A 17,630-nucleotide genomic window follows, 5' to 3' on the forward strand; every position below is an offset into this window, starting at 1 on the left:
TCTCTGATCTCCTTCCTGGTTTCAGTTTGGTTGTATTCTCTCTTCCGCAAAACACCCTGTCCTTTCAGCTCCAAAAGCACTCAAGGATACAAAAGACATCAAATTGGCTGCCTGCTACAAGTCTGGCTAGTGCCTCATTCACTTGAAAGCTGTACTGTTAATGCCCCTGTCATGATGAGGAGGCTGTGAAAAGCCAAAGAGACAATGCCTGCGATTTGTTTTGCAGTCCAATGAAAGAGAGCGCCGACAGCACTTTGAATGGTATAACCTTTTGTTATATTAATTTCCTGCCAAGGGAATCAAAGAGGGCCTCTGCAAATGGACCCACTTTTATCACTGAATGCAGATTCTTCACCTGCCCAAGGTCTTGGACATCTGCAGTGCAGTTCCAATCACCTGAGTGGAAATGACTTTTTATAGTCCCAGGTGTGACCGGGTTTTTCACAGAATTGGATTACCTAAGGAGGTGTGAGACCATTTCCAAAGGCTGCATTCTCTTGATTGCGGCTTCTGTTTTCCCTCTTCCCATCAAAATAAGTTCCCTTTTTAATCTATTGATGACAGAAGGCATAAGCTACCCAGAATGCATAGGGTGACAGCCGTGACATATATTACACCTAGAGTATATTAGATTAATGCTCCCTGCTACCTGCAAATGACAGTCATTCCTTCAACATGCTGCCTGTCTTTGAGCTGGAAGACTACACTGCTCATCGACACAGGTAAAGCTCTGTGTTGCTCATCTGCACAATGATGTTTGTGTTGAACTTGGACTTGCTCCTCTTGGGTTTATGGGGTTGCCACCAAGCAGGAGAGCTGAAAGTGCTGACACCGAGTGCAACCAAAAAGGAAGAGCTGGTTAGTTGTTTTTATGCGCATCATGGTGTGTGTAATTCAACATTAACAACTTTGATGGGTTGGTCCAGGTTTTTGCAAAAATGCTGATGGGAGTGGAAGTCCGGACACAGCGCAAGAGGGGTTGTTTTATCCAGACTTCAATAGTCATTATCACGTATTTGTAACTGTTTGCTTGTACCTTAATCAACAAAACTGTTTGCAATCCAAGCAAAAATAGAATAACAGAAATTCCTCCATCACACTTCCATTTGGTGAATTGAAGATATCTGGCCTTTTCTGCTTCAGTGGAACTATACTGTCTCGTAACACTGTGTACTACCAATAAGTAAGTTAATGAGGCTTCCAATTAGTATGGACCCCCAAAATAAACATCCACCCACAGAACATTTGCTTTGTCAGTGATCAGGGCTGTGAGTGGATCATCATGCTCTCTGAAATGGCTGTCTCTATTACTGTAAACCGAATCACTGGTAACAGATGTCCAGTATGTCAGTCTGGGGTTTATGAGGAATTATTAGAGAAAGAAAAGAATAAAAGGGCCATAGAGTGGGTTGCCAAGGGGACTACACCTGCATTCTTTAGTAATCACATGTGTACTGAAAGGTGATGTACTGAAATTCAGAACAGTTAATTCCAGTATTTCCTCCAATATTCATAAATAATTAGCATCCTTTATTGGATTCATTTATTTTTAACAAATTTTAAAAAATTTCCAAATTTAAAAAATTAATCTCTGTCACTCTCAGATTGGTAACACACCATAAATGGATTGTAGACATTCAAATGTGGAAACTGATCATCATGCTAACTAAACTGGAACTGACCCAAAGCAAATTGGCGCAATGTCATTTTCAGTAAGTCACAGCTCAATCTGTTCTGGCACAGTGGAGGGGGGAGGAAATACCGCAGACATTGCAGAAAGTAGTGTCCACGTTCCATAGCACCAGTAGACCGGTTTGGAGATTGTGGTGTTCAGCTATGGGCTGAAACACACTGCAGGTGGAGGTCGCAGATATTGATGGCCCCTTGACTGCATAGCAGACATATTCTGGCCTCATGTATTTCACCTTATTTTACACAAAATATTTCACATGACATGAATCCAACAGAGCACCCCTGGACCTCGCCTGGATCATGTACTCTTGCTCTTGCTAATATTCTTGCCAAATTGGGTGTGATTATTACTAGCAACAAGTGAAGAAAGAGATACCCTTGGTATTTAACCTCCTTGATTGATAATGGTTTGTCCTGATTGCTCCAGTATTACATCTCTGTTTTTATCCCTAAGAGATAAATTATTCTGAAGAGCTACATTTAAACTTGAAATTTAAAACATGCAGTGTTGTTGGTTTGGTGTTTTCACGAGTGTACTTTCCACTCTTGTCCTGCTGTTCATAAATCCCAGACACATCATGACTAAGCATTACTTGCAGACATCATGAGCGCCAAGCAAGCTGCGCTGTTCAGAAGCTGTTTTGAAAACTGGGAATTTGACATGTGTAGACCTGATGGTTAATGTGCAGTGTGATGTGAATGTGTGTATGTGTGTGCGTGCGTGCACACATTCTACGGTTTCTGCTCTTGGTGTAGACAGACTGTCACTCCAGGTTTGTATCTAGGCCTGTGTTTGACAAACAAACCCACACAATCTCGCTGCCTGTCTGGCTCTTCCCTTCCGTCCATCTCCCTGTCTCTTCTGATATCCTAGTGAACTGCATCTTTTTAGCTTGCTTGTTTTCACAGCAGGTTTTCAAACTGTATGTGGTCTTTAATTTGACATTTGTGGTCTTTAATGTGGTTAATTAGAAACAGATCCTTTCCAAATGTCTGTGTACATTTTGTCCATCCCTGTATTTTGTAGTCTGTCCATTTGACAACTTTTCAGGCATTTCAGCTAATTATATGTACATCTATAATAAGGGTGGCCAATGTTAGTTCTGGGTGCCATTAGTTAACCAGTTTTTAAAATGTCAGAATTGTGAGAAGTGTTTGAGTTGGTTCAGAGAAAGGAATATTTACTTTCTTTGTGTGTTTCAGTGCTGAGGTGGAAAATATTTTTTTAAAAAAGATCAGAATACATTCAAGGCAATCTGAGATCTTCAGCAAGGTATGGAAATTTCAGTGATGCAAAATCATAAATAATGAAGGGTGGATGTGAACAGGTGAATATTGCATAATTTTCCTGAGGTACCACTTTGATATGTAAGCATTTTGTCTTTGTTTGGTTTTTATTTGGTTAGAGGACTGTTGTTGCTTTGTTTGTGTATTGTCTGAGACACAGACATTGAGATATAAATGCTTCATATCTAACATGGCACCTTACAGCATAGTGTCCTCATTACTGCCCTGGGCATTAGATTTATTTGGTTAGGAAGGAAGAGCGTACTAACGAATACATTTTTCCAGCAGCTCCCTTGGTGGTCTGTCTGCATATACAGTACCAACCTGTCTGAAGATGACTAAAGGTGGTATGGTTACTCACTCTTATAACCACCTTTAGAACTATTCCCAGACATTAGAATCTGGGGAAAAATATTCTATCTGTTCTTTATCTGATAGCTAGATACACTGGACGTCATGCAACATCTACAGTGTCAATTTTATCTTTTTTTCTCAATTTTTTTTTCCCTCAGTCCAATTCCTCATATAGCTCTGTGTTACTGTGATTCCATGGATGGTGGTTGTTACTCTGTAACATGGCCTGTTGTGCTTTGCCCTTTGAGGAAGCATGACAGGAAAGTAAGGTACAAATGTTCTCACTGGCCCCAAAACCTTTTCAAGTTTTCAAGATTTTCAAGTCACAAGGTTAAAGGTTAAGCTCTGAGAGATTACTGATTTGATTTTGAATTCCAGTCTCCAGAAAAAATCATCCACAAGTTTAATTTACAATTATCCTTTAACTGACATCCATACTTGCTCATTAAGCATTCTTGAATCTTTTTTTATACAATACACGACCACCTAAATTGATTTCCAACTCAGTACTAGTAAACATATATACTATGTGTCCTTCTGTTTCTTCATGTTATATTGATTTGATATTTGTCCAATATTCTGTAATCTTTCAAAAGTTTGAGAATGTTCCTATTCTGTAATTTCCATACTGGTGGGTGTCTGCCCACAGGCTAAGGACTAATTTGTGTCAGATATGAACAGTTTTGTGGGCCATTGTGATTCCCATGATTGAATCTTATTTCTATTTAAGAATGAATAGTCTTCCCCTTTCCTGTTGTTCATATTTCAGCCTTTTTTCTCTTTAGTATCATCAGATTGCATCTCTTAAGTTCAAGGCTCAAAATGAGGATAAAGAGCTAGTCAAAAGATTTACTGACAATCAGCAAACTGAATGTCAGTAAATCTGTTGCACTTTTGCCTGCAGGTCAGCAATCTATCCTTTCAGTGTTTCAGCATCAGTTTTATTCAGTTTATGTAAACAGCTTCATCCAACTGTGCATAAATAGAGTGGAAAAAGATGCTTATTCACTTCGCTCTTCTTGAAGTATTTTTTTCTGTGCAGAATAGCTTTCTAATTGTTCATACCTCATCTCAGCTTGTTTATAGTCATTACCCTAATTTTACTCATGCATTACGCTGAGCATTTGTAAATTCTCTTTAATACATGTGATGTGTTTGCTTACTTTTTTGCTACATTAGCTGTGAACTTAAATGTCAATGGTTTGTGATTACATTATGCAGATGCTGACAGCGGGGGTTGAAAAGGTCGGTCAGAAACTGAACTCTGTGATTGCAACTCCATCTTAATTACCTTGGGCATAGAGGAGGAGATCATTAAATTATGCAAAGGAAGTCACAATACATTTGTTTGTGTGAATGCTGAGCTTGCTCAGCATATATCTACATATAGAATATTTTCCAGAATATTGAAGAGCGCATATATGAGGAAAAATAATTTGAGAGAATGCATTGTCTTACAGGAAAAAAAGTATTGTAACTATGTAAGATTTAAGCATACACTTTACATTAGAAAACCCTTGCAATTCATATAAAATCAGCAACACAAGTGAATGAAAGGAAGCTATCATGGTATCTAAGAATGAGATGTGCCCTACAGTGCCTCTGTCAGGGTCTGATGGAAATTTCATCACTAAAAAAGGAAATGTTCTGTAGGACACTTTCAGACTCTGAGCTCTGCTGACATGATTTTCTGACCATTTCTGGAGATTGTGAACTATGGTGAACATGGTGACTTCTGGTTTTTGGTCTGCACCACTCTGCCTCAGTGCTGTGTTCAGTCCCTGCTGTGGGTTTGATCCCATTTGTATCATCAGTCAATGATGCGTTACTCCCCACAGCGGCAGAACAAAATGGTTTGGCAGGGGATAGGGGGTGCTATATCAGGCGTTACTCGTCTCACTGCTCTCAGGCATCCTGTGATTCGCCAGGTGCTTGTGAGTTGTTTGGATGACATCAGTGGCATAGCACCTATCCTCCAATGAGTGCCCACTCCACTGTGGTGCGCTGTGTGACTTGTAGTGTGAAGAATAGCTGTTGCGTGCACTGCTATGTGTATCAGAGGCTAACATCCTCAGTGCACCTGCATGAGTGCAGAAGTTGTCACGGTGAGATGAGCCTAGTGAATTGTGTATTATTTGTGGTTATTCCAGGGTTGCATACAGGGGGAAAAGCATTAAAAATAACTCAACCACAGTCTGTTGAACCCCTATCAATTATATTTTAATTGAATGGATACATTTTTCATTCCACTGAAAAAAAAAAATTAAAGTGAGTGCTCCTAGTGTTTAGTGTTTGATTTTTTTTTTGGTAAATGTGGAATGTGGAAGCCTTGTCCCTTGATCAATGTGTATTGTCACTTCAGACATTTCAGAGAAAAACATTTATTTAGATCTTTATTTAGTTTTGTCATTTATTTGTTTTTCTATTGATGTTAACTGTCTCATGTCAAGATGACTCTTTTAAAAAGTCTCATATTGAATAGTCATCCTTTTACAATGAGTGCCCTGCATTAAGATGCAAAACTTTCCATATTTAGAAGCCTTGCTTTGCTTTGAGACATTAAAAAGAGGCATTTTGGGCCCTCCACCATGCTTCAACAGTACTAGTCACACTCCAGCCAAACAGATCCCTTCAAAAAATTTGCAACAATTAAGGGCCAGGACATGGAAGTAGCATAAAGACCACCCTCTGATTTGCCCACCGAATATAATGGACAGTTTACGGGGGTTATGGTTTTTGTGTACTTGCAGTACTTTTTGTTCGGTGTGCCTGCTTCACACTTCATTTAGAATTCACTAAATCTCCTTCTCTGTTGTTCTATCAGAAGATTCCCCTCTGTGCTTCAGTTCCTCAAATTGCAGTGGCTCAAAAGTGCAATAGAGGACCTGTGGAGAGCTCAGTAGTCTGAAGTCATTAGAATGTGTTTTGTTTTTCTCTGAATTTAAAACGAACCACCAAAGTCTTTATTTTCTTTAAAGAAAAGAATAAGTGAATAAAATTGGGACAATATGTGTGATTGCCAATGTGTCCGTAAAGGTAACAAGCAGTAGGGGTCCAGGCTGTAATAAGTGTGTTGATGTGTGGGAAGGAAGAGTTATAATTTGGTGTGCGCGCGTGTGTCTGTGTGCGTGTATGTGCGTGAGTGTGTGCGATCCTCTCTTTTCATTTCCTTTACACGCATTTTCGTTGCCATGGTGTCTCCAGGGGAAACGGGCAGAGATCAGAGTGGAGTTACCCTAATTAGAAGTGATTCTTTTGGATTCCGCTCCGGAACCTCAGGAGAGTTCCGATTCCAGAGGTGGGGTGTGGGAGGCGCGGTCCCCATGAGGCCGCGGCCCTGCCTTCCCTCGCAGCAGAGCCGCCCCCTTCCACCCCCCCGGGGTCCCGCAGCAGATGCTGCGCAGCACGGGCCCAGACAGCTGTCCAGGTGTTACGTAACTACTCTCAGAAATCCACAGGGGGCACGGAGCGTGGGGGGTTGGGACGCACAGGCTATTTCATGCCATGTGGCACCAGCTTTTTAGGAAACACGGTGCAGCCACAAACCCTGTGCTGAGTCTTCATTACATCATTATGTGTGTGAAATACAACTCATATACTTTAAAGAAGACCCTCTCCAACAAAGCACATTATTTCAGACCCCTGGGATAAGGAGATGTTGGATTTAAGAACTATTTCATCCCACTGCGTTTTATCTGAATCCAGTCAGGTACATGGCTGAGGGCAGTTTGTCCTCAAACTGGGAGTTGTCTTCCTCTCATAACCTCTGCTACATCAAAGAGCTCCTAAATCTACAAAATACTGAAGTGGGAAACATATGCTGATTTTTTAAAACAATCCGCTGTCTGGGCTGGATGTTGGGCTTTGTCTGCACCCATTTTTTTTTTACATAGGACATGAGACAATAATGAGGTCATGAGGTTGAAAAGATGTTTCTTAGCAGGGTGTGGAAGCGTGGAGGGGTGTGTGGCACGTCTGTGTATGGAGTTTTTTTTTTTTTTGAGGCTGGGATTCAAGAGCCTGTCTGACTTTTATTTTAACATGTCAGGTTTATGTTTAAGGATCGAGGTGTGTTTATGTTGCATTAGAAGTAAGTTTACATAACCGTTGTTGGCAGTTACCTTGCTACATTCATTTTATTTTCCATTTCTTTTTTAATTTCTCTTTGTACAGATGCAAAACATTTATGCTTACCTGACAGTCTCATAAGTGACCCCCTACAATGTTCTTTATTTCCTAGAGTTTGGACAGAGTTTATGCTGTCCCCTCAGTTTCTGCTTTGTGTGACGTTCCATCATCTGTGCATTTTAATTACTTTTAATAAGGTGGTACAGTGGGAAGCTTCTGCCTGCCGGGAAGGAAGAAGCACAAAGCAGCAGCAGGATGTATTGAAATTCTGCTCAGAGACAAGTAGCAATGAAGGGGGGAGTCGCCGAATCGCTGAAGAGGCACTTCAGCTCAGGGGTGTGGGAGGTGGAGTTAGGCGGAAGGAATGAAGAGGCATCGTGCATTAGGGAACCTGTTACACTTCAGTTGTAACTCTCTCCCTTTCTATCTTTTCCTCCTCTTGTCCTCTCTCTGTTTTCATCTGAATTCAGTACATATCCATTCAGTTTACTTCATTGCAATGTACACAGGTAAGAAATAGGTCAATATACAAAAGAGTTTTTTCAAAGGTAACAGGTTCAATTCAATGTTTTCAATTCAAATGCATTGTTGGCATGACATACAACGGTGTATTGTCAAAGAACAAACAACCAAGTAAATACAGAAATTAATTGGACGCATCTTGACATATTGTCAGTGCAACAACCCACTTTCCCTCCCTCTTTGTTTCTCTCTGTTTCGCTTTCCTCTTTCTCATCTCTCTTTGCCCCCGCTACTCTCCCCCCTCTCTCATTCTCTGTTTCTCTCTTCTTCTCAGTGTGTGTGAGTGCTTGCCAATTCAGGTCCTCAGCAGCGGACTGAGAGCAGGGACCTCTGACAGCCGTTAAATAGCAGGCTAATAAAGAACGCTCAGAGCGACAGCTCGGCTCAGATGGAGCGCTGTGTGTTCAGTCCGCTGACAGAGCAAGAGGGAGAGAGACAACCTCAGCGATAGAGAGAGGAAGGTTCTGTGATGGAGAGAGAGAGGAGGGGAGTGACTATAGATAAACTCAACTGAAAGTATAAGGGGAAGCACAGACATTGTTTTAAACACAGGGAGAGAAAGACATCTTCATACCACTATAGAGAATCTGTAGTCTACATATCATCTATAGAGAAAGACAGGGAGAAGCAAGAGTTGCTGAATTCATATTTTCAGCAATATGCTGTAATTGATTGTGTTTATGTAGTATTTTCGTGTAATTAGCAAAACTACGTACTCTACATCTGATAATGGTAACTGCATTTTACACAAATTGAGAGAGAATATTGCAAGTGAGATGGCATAGGAGAGATACTGTGGGAGAATGAGAGGAGTGGGGGCAGTAAACAGCATGGGGTTGTGGAAAGTACAAAGAAATAACAAACACATGTAAAATATAAAGTAATGTAAAACATTAAGAACATGTCCATTTTGCTTTGTGGACAAGATGAGGTTCAAGTGCTCCAGGAGAAGGAGGAGAGGCATGCAGCACTAGTAGCCCATTATGCCGTTTGCTGCAGAATGAGGGACAGTGGGGGAGAGAGCTGTCACACCAGCCGCATAAATGGGACAAAACCATCCATTGTATCTGCCATGTCTGTGAATTTATTACAAATAATGCGTGCATGTTAAAGCTTTTCAAATTGTGTAACTCTAACATCCTATGTTGATTGCAATGCAGTGTTTGTGAGAGCTCATACATGGCAAATTATTGTGTCTATCTTATGAGAAGAAAGTAGAGAGAATCTAAAGGATTTGTGGTGTGGATATATTTATAATATAAGCTTTCTCCTGTGGAGTGAATGGGCCCTGTCACAGAGACAATAGGGTGGGATGAGACTGCGGTGAAGGGATAGAAGACAGTCAAGTTAGCCTCCGCCGCAGTTTACTTTTCCTGGCTCGGGACAGCGCTGCTCTGGATTAGTGCCATAACGGCACTGACGCTTGACTTGGCATTAATCTGCCCCCCCCCACCCATCCAGTATTTTTCTTTATGGAGGCCTCCTTGTCTTCGCTCTTGACATTTTCAGATGAAAAGCACTCGCGTGTCACTGCGGCACTGCAAGCCACCAAGTACAGCAAAGTCATTAGCGCTGGCATCGCCGTTTGTTGGCAAGTCCACTTCCTCTGGGCGGCAACTTGCATCTTATCTGCAGGGTGGCTTCCCTTGCTGAGCTTGCAGTTTTTTTATGCCACTGCGGTGGTGCTTGTTTCTCCTTGAAAACTTCAGTCTTGGGGATACATTTTGCATCTGGCTTATAAAGGAGCCTGGGAAAGATAGCATTGTTTTGGCGAGTGGATGGGGTGAATGGTCAGATTCAAGAATGCACTACCGAAAATAGTAAGGTCACTGGGGAAGAAATAGTTGTTTCTTTTTCTAGAAGATGTCTCAGATTCTTTTGAAAGCAGAAAATATAAGTTCTGTTCTGTGGGTCAGTGGAGGAAGTCTTATGGGAGTGAAAGGACACTTTCCCATGTTTCTGTGCATTAGACTAAAAATATATTGGAATCATGTGTGTGAGTCTGTCTCTATTTTAATTGCCAGTTCATATGACAATGACAAGATGCATTCTCTCCTGCTGTAAAGTGCTAACTGTCCTCAGTTTTACCGGATGGTTTTTTTTCCATGTACAAATTTTCTGAAGCTAGAATTTAATCTCACCCCCCCCCCCCCCCTTTTCTCCATTTGTCCTTTCTGTCAGATGGAAAGGTGTATGCATTGGGGGGCATGGGCACAGACACGACCCCCCAGGCGTTGGTGCGCGTCTACGAACCAGCCAAAGACCAATGGCAGCCGCTTCCCTCCATGCCCACTCCCCGCTACGGCGCCGCCTCCTTCCTGCGTGGGAACAAGATATACGTGCTGGGTAGGTCCTCTGCTGTAGCCAACGCCTCATCAGAGCACTCATTGGTTACAGTTCATGCAAAAACAGTCTATTCCATAACAGCCCACACCACCCTCTTTATTTAACTTCTAGTTTTCTGTCCTTGATTATGAGGTAAGTTGGTAAGTCCTGCGTGCTGTGGTGAAGGTAGGTGTTTATGAACATCCGTTAGCTGTTGATCCTGATTTTTATCACTGTTGTCATGGGCAGAATCTTACTACCAATCTTTAAAAAAAATTTTAAAAATGTATGTTTTAAGGAGCATCCTAAAAAAATGTAGAAACCAGCGCTGGCCTGTGAATCAGAGTCATTCTCTGCATCCATCCCGGTACATGAAAGTAAACATCACACGACGTAGCAGTGGCCGCTGCAGGCGCTGTGTGACATGTGGCACAGCCAGGGTGTGCCTGCTGCTTCCAGCAGTCGTCACCGTCACCCCCTGCAGGCCCGGCCTCGCCGAGCGGAGCGGCAGTAGGACCGCCGGCACCAGCTGGCTGGACGTGTCATGTCATGTCACCGCTCTGGCGCTCCTGGCGTCGCCGCACTGTTTACACGTGTCAGAGCACCCCGTTCGCCAGCGCTGACGCCGGCCCCCGGACACAGCGCATGTGTGAGAGAGCTGTTTGGGCCAACGGGGGCAGCGCCCCCCCCCCCCCCCCCTTCCTTCTACGTCGTTTTCCTATCGCCCAGAAGCGCAGTCGGCTCTGACCCCCAGCTGCACACTGGGTCATGGAACTGTGACCATCTGCGTCCCCTCTGCCACACAGCAGAACAGCCCTGACAGAGGAGTTCATGCCACACACAATTGCAGGGAATGAGGGAAGGTGATGCTTTTCAAAAAGTCTGAAATGCAGTCCGGGCTTCGCATGAAACAAGCCCAGATGTCTCTTTTGAGACCATACGTATTTAAATCAGCTGGGAAGTGTAGTTCTAGTATCATGGTTAATACACTGTCATCCTCACCGTCGTCGCACTCTCTCCGCTTCCTCCATCTGCAGAGCACGCTGTTATACGATTGCAGAAATCCCTGCTCCTCTCTTTCATCATTTGAGTGAGGAAGTAGGAGTTGGATTAACTTTTTCACCACTAACAGGGACGTGAGTTAATCTTTTGCATTGGAGGAAATTACCTGCTGGACTCGAGACAGAAATATCACCTCTCAGGTCTGCACCGGCCTAATGTGGTGGAATTGCATTAGGCAGTGCAGTGAGGGATGAGTGCTGATGATGATAATTTCATTTAAGGAGATGAATGTGCTATGCGGCCATTGGCTCACTGACCAGAGGGCTCTGATGTGCTGTTCTGGATAAAAAGGGCACCAGATTGCCTCCCACCCCCCTTCTCCAAAGTGGGCGTCTGCACCTATATTTTAGTAACAGCACAGGGCAAAAGGGGGTGATATGGCTCTCTAAAGACTCTCAAATACACTGCCACGTTTACACTAAAGGGAGGGGAGCCTGGTTTCAGCATGCCGCTTTTTGATGCGCTGACATATCCAAAGTGTTTTTCCCGTGGCAGAGCAAATGAGATTGGTGATATTTTAATCAACTGAAATGTGTTTTTATAAGCCAGCCAAATGTTGTTCGCATGTATTTTAGTATAGCACAACACCGCGAGAGAGCCTGGAACTGTGCCACAACACAGTGCTGCAGTGGCGGAGATAAAGAGCCTTTTTTCATGTCTTAGTCTCGCAGCCGCGTGTCCAGAACAGTAACGCGCAAGCTGTGAGGTGATTCAGTCAGACCCCTGAATACAATGATGGAGTAAATCTTTAAAACCGAGGGTAAGTAATTGATTTTTTCTGAGCAGATCTGGTGTTGTATGTTTAAGCAGAGCAGTGGTACATCCAGGCCAGAGAATGCGTCCAGTACGTCACAGACAAGGAATTATTCAACCCGCTATTTGTAGCTTCTCCCTTTTCTACTTTTTTTTTTGATGGAAAATAAATGATGTTGGAGTTGGCAGCGGATCAGAAGCGCAGTGAATCTGGGCCTCCTCAATGTTCCCTCTTGGCAGGGAAAATATGATATTTGAAGGCGTGTGGTAAATGTGACATTTTTCACAGTGCCTAACTTGGTCGAGGCACCATCGCTGGCAACATTTCAACACCCTTTTTAGGAAAAAGGGGGTGAGGGGGCTGTCATTGGCCAGGTTTTTTTTTTTTTTTTTGTTACGAGGCAACCCACCGCTGAGCTGGGAGCTGCTGAAGCATGGACATGGGGGTGGTGTGCCTTGTGTTCATGCCCAAGTTCATCTGCTTAGAAGTGCTTTCTGCGCTTTCCCTTTTAATTTCTGCACTGATGGACGGCCGCCAGCCCCTCACACGCCATCCACCTGCCACGTGTGCCCGGCCTTCTCTCGGTAAGGGTGCTATTGAGTGACAGTGGTCAGACCGGCGACCCAAGCACACAGTGCACTCCGGGGCCCCTCCGTGTGGAGGTGGGGGGCGAGAGCCAGGGTACATTGATGTCTGTGGCTTTCTGTGACAGCAACCAGATAACCAGCATGGAGAAGCCGTTGGTGTGTCAGGGAAGGAGGGGGGGTGGGGACTCATAGACACGTCACAGGAGTGCAGACGCTGTGAGCAACGGTGTGCAAAATGAAAATCAAAGGAGACTGGCTCCGGCCCACACACTTCTCAGTCTGCTGTGGCAGCGACAGTGAAGCAGAGAGAGGGAGAGAGAGTAGCCGTCACATCGACAGTGTCATTACAGGCGCAGGTGAGAAGGAGAGAGGTAATTTAGCTCAAGCACACACACACACGCATACCTACACACACATACACACACATATACACACACACACACAGATAGTGGGAGTACGCCTTTAATGTTGGGTGAGCATCTTATTGCCTGAAATGATGCAATAGGAGTGGAAGTGTTCTCTTGAGAGGACCCGAGGCAATGGAGGTACAGAGCGGTGACTGGCTCTGCATCCTTCAGTTGGATAAGCCAAAGAAAAAGAGACATTTTCTCACCATTCATCTGGAAATCCGCTGTCTCTCTGCCTCTCTCTCTCTTTCTCTCTCTCTCTCCTCCTTTCAGCCTCACTTTTTGTATTGTGCCAAGCGTATGTTTAAAAATACACTCCATGAATAATATTATCATTTGTATTCATGAAGAAATAACAGTACAGATCGTGTGACCCCATTTTTAGAACCATCATTAAGATCTGTTTTGGACTGCCATTGTGTTTCTATATATATGTTTTTATGTTACTCCCAATTTGCATCTCTGTTTCTTTCACCCTGACACCTACTCCTCTATTGCTCCTACTCTCTCACTGTCCCCCCAACTCTCCAGCCCCTCTATCACTGCTCCTCTCTCACTGTCCCCCCAACTCTCCAACCCCTCTATTACTCCCCCTCTCCCCGTGTCCCTCCCAGCTCCACCCCTCTGTCATTGTTCCCTTCTCCTGGCCACTCCTAACTCTTGCTCCTTTGCCGGTGCAGGTGGGCGCCAGGGCAAGCTGCCTGTCACAGCCTTTGAAGCCTTTGACCTGGAAGTGAAGAGCTGGACACGTTTCCCCTGCATCCCCAGCCGGCGGGCCTTCGCCAGCTGTGCCGTGACCGACCGCTGCTTCTTCAGCCTGGGCGGCCTTCAGCAGCCCGGCCCGCATAACTTCTACTCACGGCCTCACTTCGTCAGCACCATGGAGGAGTACGACACTGAGCTGGGTGAGTCCCTGAGAGGGCGCCACCAGTGACACAGACAAGAAGTGGCAGCGTGGCAATAATTTTAAATATTTTTGTTTCAAATCAATATGAACAGTTGCTCTGTTGGCTTGCTTTTTTTTCACTTTTTCTGCCGTGGAATTGTGGGCGGGAGATAGCTGTGTCACATCGTAGTGCGGTTGTCACCCGTGATCGCCTTGTTTCTATGCCAAGGCTCTTTGAAGCCAAACACACTTACAATGCAGAACATGTTTCTTATTAGTTTTGTTACGTTGCCATGAGAACTAAAAGATGACTGGCAGGTTGGAATAATGCTAATCACACCATGTCTTCTGTCATGTAAAAGGCTAAAGATGGCGCTGATAGCAGATTTTTTTCAGTTCCCTGTGAGTGGGTGCATTTTTGAAAGAGTGCTCCTCTGACAGCAAGTGTCATTAATCTGAGAGGATATGGGTGAAGTGCTATGTTTATTGGAGAGGTGGAGATAGCAGTAATAGTCTCAGACCTCAGTTCATTGCTTCTATTAGCCAACAAATTAAGTGCTCAGATGGAGCATATTGCATCCCAATAGATCAAATTTGTAAATCTCAATGATGTGGAACAGCCCTGCTCAATCACGCTCAGCCCCTCTCCTTGTGCCCTCTCGATTGCAAATCCCTCTTTATCTCTGCATCACCTCTGTGTACAACCCCTCACAGACTTGCCTTTATCTTTGCCCCACCTCCATCTATCCAGTCACTCACAGATTTTCCAGTATCTCTCTATCACCTCTGTGTGCAATCACTCACAGATTTGCCTTTATCTCTTCCCCATCTCTGTATATCCATGCAATCACAGATCACATTTTGTTCCTACCTCATCTGTTATCAGCCCAGATCCCTCGCTTTGTCTCCTCTGTCTCCTAGAGCCCAAACCATCACTGTTGGGAGGTTATGGCTAGAGTAGCTATGCAGTCACAGGTCTGTTGACACCTGCTGCCTTTTGTTAGTCTGTGTATCCTCGTTATAGTATCTGTTTCAGGTACGAGTTATAAGCCTTACAATATCACATTGTACACATTCGTCAGGCATGTATTCAGCTGGAGTTTTGCTGTAACAGTTAAGGTTAAAGGTACAAGGGCACTTTTCCTCAAGAGGATTCAAAGCCAGCACATTGCAATCCATTGCTTAAACCATATTTCTGACCTGTGTTACGTAAGATTGTTAGGAGCATGACATCAATCTGAACATACACAGCACTTTGATATTCACTGAAAATAAAGGAACAATGTTGGTTTGGAAATCCTGGAAATGTTTTTATTACTTACTGATGACACAAGTACAGTACATGATGCAAGATTTTCAGTCCTGCTGTGTGACTAATATTCATGCTTTGATGAGTGTAATGGCCTTTTGCGTTTTGTAGCATTACAGCAATGTAATTGCATTAGTTTCAGTTGGCTGTGCTACAGGCTCCAGTGAGAAGAGACAATGGGTTAATTGATGACAGGTCCTCAGCATTCTATGAGAGACAGGGTTTTTGATACCACAAATCAATGAAATCAGAGCTAATAATGTACTAAGATGAAAGAAAATAAAAGATTTGTCTCCCAATTCAGAAAGATGCAAATGTAAGAGCATCTCTTGAAATTAGTGCCTATAAAAACACATATATAGTAGTGTATGACTCATTAGAGTTGAATCATAATACTCAAGATGCCATGGTAGCATACAAATGTAAATTTATTTTTAAAAATCCTTTCAGATGGATTGACATATGTAAAGCTACCCTTCTAGCATCATACACAGATTGAGGGAAATGTTATCTAAGGCTCTTTTGGACGCTGGAACAATGTGACATGATGGCATTGCAGCAACAGATGCTACTGTTATGGCAAAGCTGGGAGAATAAAATTTGTCTATCAATGTACAGCATTGTTTGGAAAAATGTGAATTGCTTCAGTAGACACTATACAAGACAGTGGAAATGTCATGGCTGTACAGTAAGGAATCTATTTAGTACTTTAGCTAGTGGCCTGTGTGGAGAAGAGAGAAATTAAACCAAAGAATACTGTAATTATATGTTATGAATATGTGTCTCTTTGATTAAGCACAATGTCCCCTGTGACTCATAATTGCAGCAGAGGGGTAGGATGGAGGGGGAGGGGTTGAATTTCTTTTGATTCCCTCACTTGATAGGGTTACTTAGGAGATGAAGGGAGACAAATACATGTGGAAACGGCACAGCACGATCCTGTGAGGAATGTCTGATTGGCTGCCATCCTCCTGCTGATTGGATGGTCTCTTGAGGAGTGACAGGTGTCACCATGCCTGCAGTTTTCTAAAGCTCTGGGAAGACCAGCCTCCATCTGGCACTTTAGCACCTCCCCTGCCCTCCGTTTCTAGATGTTTCTGTCACCTGTAGTTTCACATCACTCACAAAGGGAACCTTTGTGCTTTATGTGTGTGGTCACACATCGCACAGGTGAAGTGTGTCAATCAGTTGTAAGAGTTGCTTTAACATGAATAAATCACCAACCATCTCACATTATATATTATATTATATTATGTTATTATTGGCATTTAGCAGACACCCTTATCCAGAGTGACTTACATGTCTTACAGTTTATTTATTTAACAATCCATTGGATATTTACTGAGGCAATTGTGGGACCAAGGATACAGCAGCAGTTCCCTAGCAGGGAATCGAACCAGCAGCCTTTTGGTTATGAGTTCTGCTCCTTAACCACTGTGCTACATCAAAGCTTGCCTAATATATGCAGAATAGTATGACATGCAATAAAATGCCTGTGTCTGTATACACGTATATAATGAGTTTTCCTCTTTTTTAGAGGAAGTCACACAGGAATATGGGGCAAGACAAATAAAAACTCTGATATGGCAGGGCTGAGACCAAGGCTGTAGGTCTTAGACTGCACTTAACTAGCTGAGCCACTCAGGAGCCCAGGACAGGTATATTGTGGCTAACTTTACATAATCTATAGCAGTACAGCATATGATAGGATTTATTAGACCAGAATAGGCTGAATACAGGTTACATTTTACTCTCACTATGTTTGTTTATTGTCTGTCAATATCCATTAACAATGGTGCAGTATGGTGAGATTGAGATAAAATTGCTTTCAAAACCTCTCTTGTACCCCTAAAATTGAAAATAAGATGAAAATGGTTTTCCCTTTGTGTTTAATTTATTTTGTTTGAGTTCATACAATGAAATCAGTTTTCCTGGACATATTGTCAGGACTAAAGGATACATTTATACTGTATCCGTTTGCTTTTGCTTATCGGAAAGCTGGAAAGAGTTTTTGGTCCGAGAGATAAGGCTTCTCTTTCCTATCTTATTTTCCTTTCACATGTATTTTCTGTCCTTACTCAGAAAGGCTGACCCACTAGTTCAAGCCACTGCAGAGAGCGATCAGGGAGTGATAGCAGGATGGTACAAGCCGTGTGGGAGCTGCTGTGTTCAGATTCAATCTCTCTTATTTGCAGAGACGCTGTTTGCTATGAAATTTGATTGAGTTATTAGATATGAATGGGTTGTAAATGCAGAAGGGATGTATTGTGTAAGATAAAAGAAGGAAAGAAGAATTGGATTTTTCATAATTACTGTA

General features: G+C 43.1%; 1 protein-coding gene across 1 annotated transcript in view; it reads left to right on the top strand.

Moving 5' to 3' along the window:
• The window catches only part of klhdc8b (kelch domain containing 8B), a 57,444-nt gene that overhangs the window by 19,525 nt on the left and 20,289 nt on the right, over window positions 1–17,630 (top strand). The window contains exons 2-3 of the mRNA XM_036533471.1: window positions 10,165–10,329; window positions 13,799–14,023. Of these exons, the coding sequence (XP_036389364.1) occupies window positions 10,165–10,329; window positions 13,799–14,023 (390 nt within the window). The remainder of the gene's footprint in view (window positions 1–10,164; window positions 10,330–13,798; window positions 14,024–17,630) is intronic.

The sequence above is a fragment of the Megalops cyprinoides genome, chromosome 7 (assembly GCF_013368585.1).
Source record: "Megalops cyprinoides isolate fMegCyp1 chromosome 7, fMegCyp1.pri, whole genome shotgun sequence".
Classification (NCBI taxonomy): domain Eukaryota; kingdom Metazoa; phylum Chordata; class Actinopteri; order Elopiformes; family Megalopidae; genus Megalops; species Megalops cyprinoides.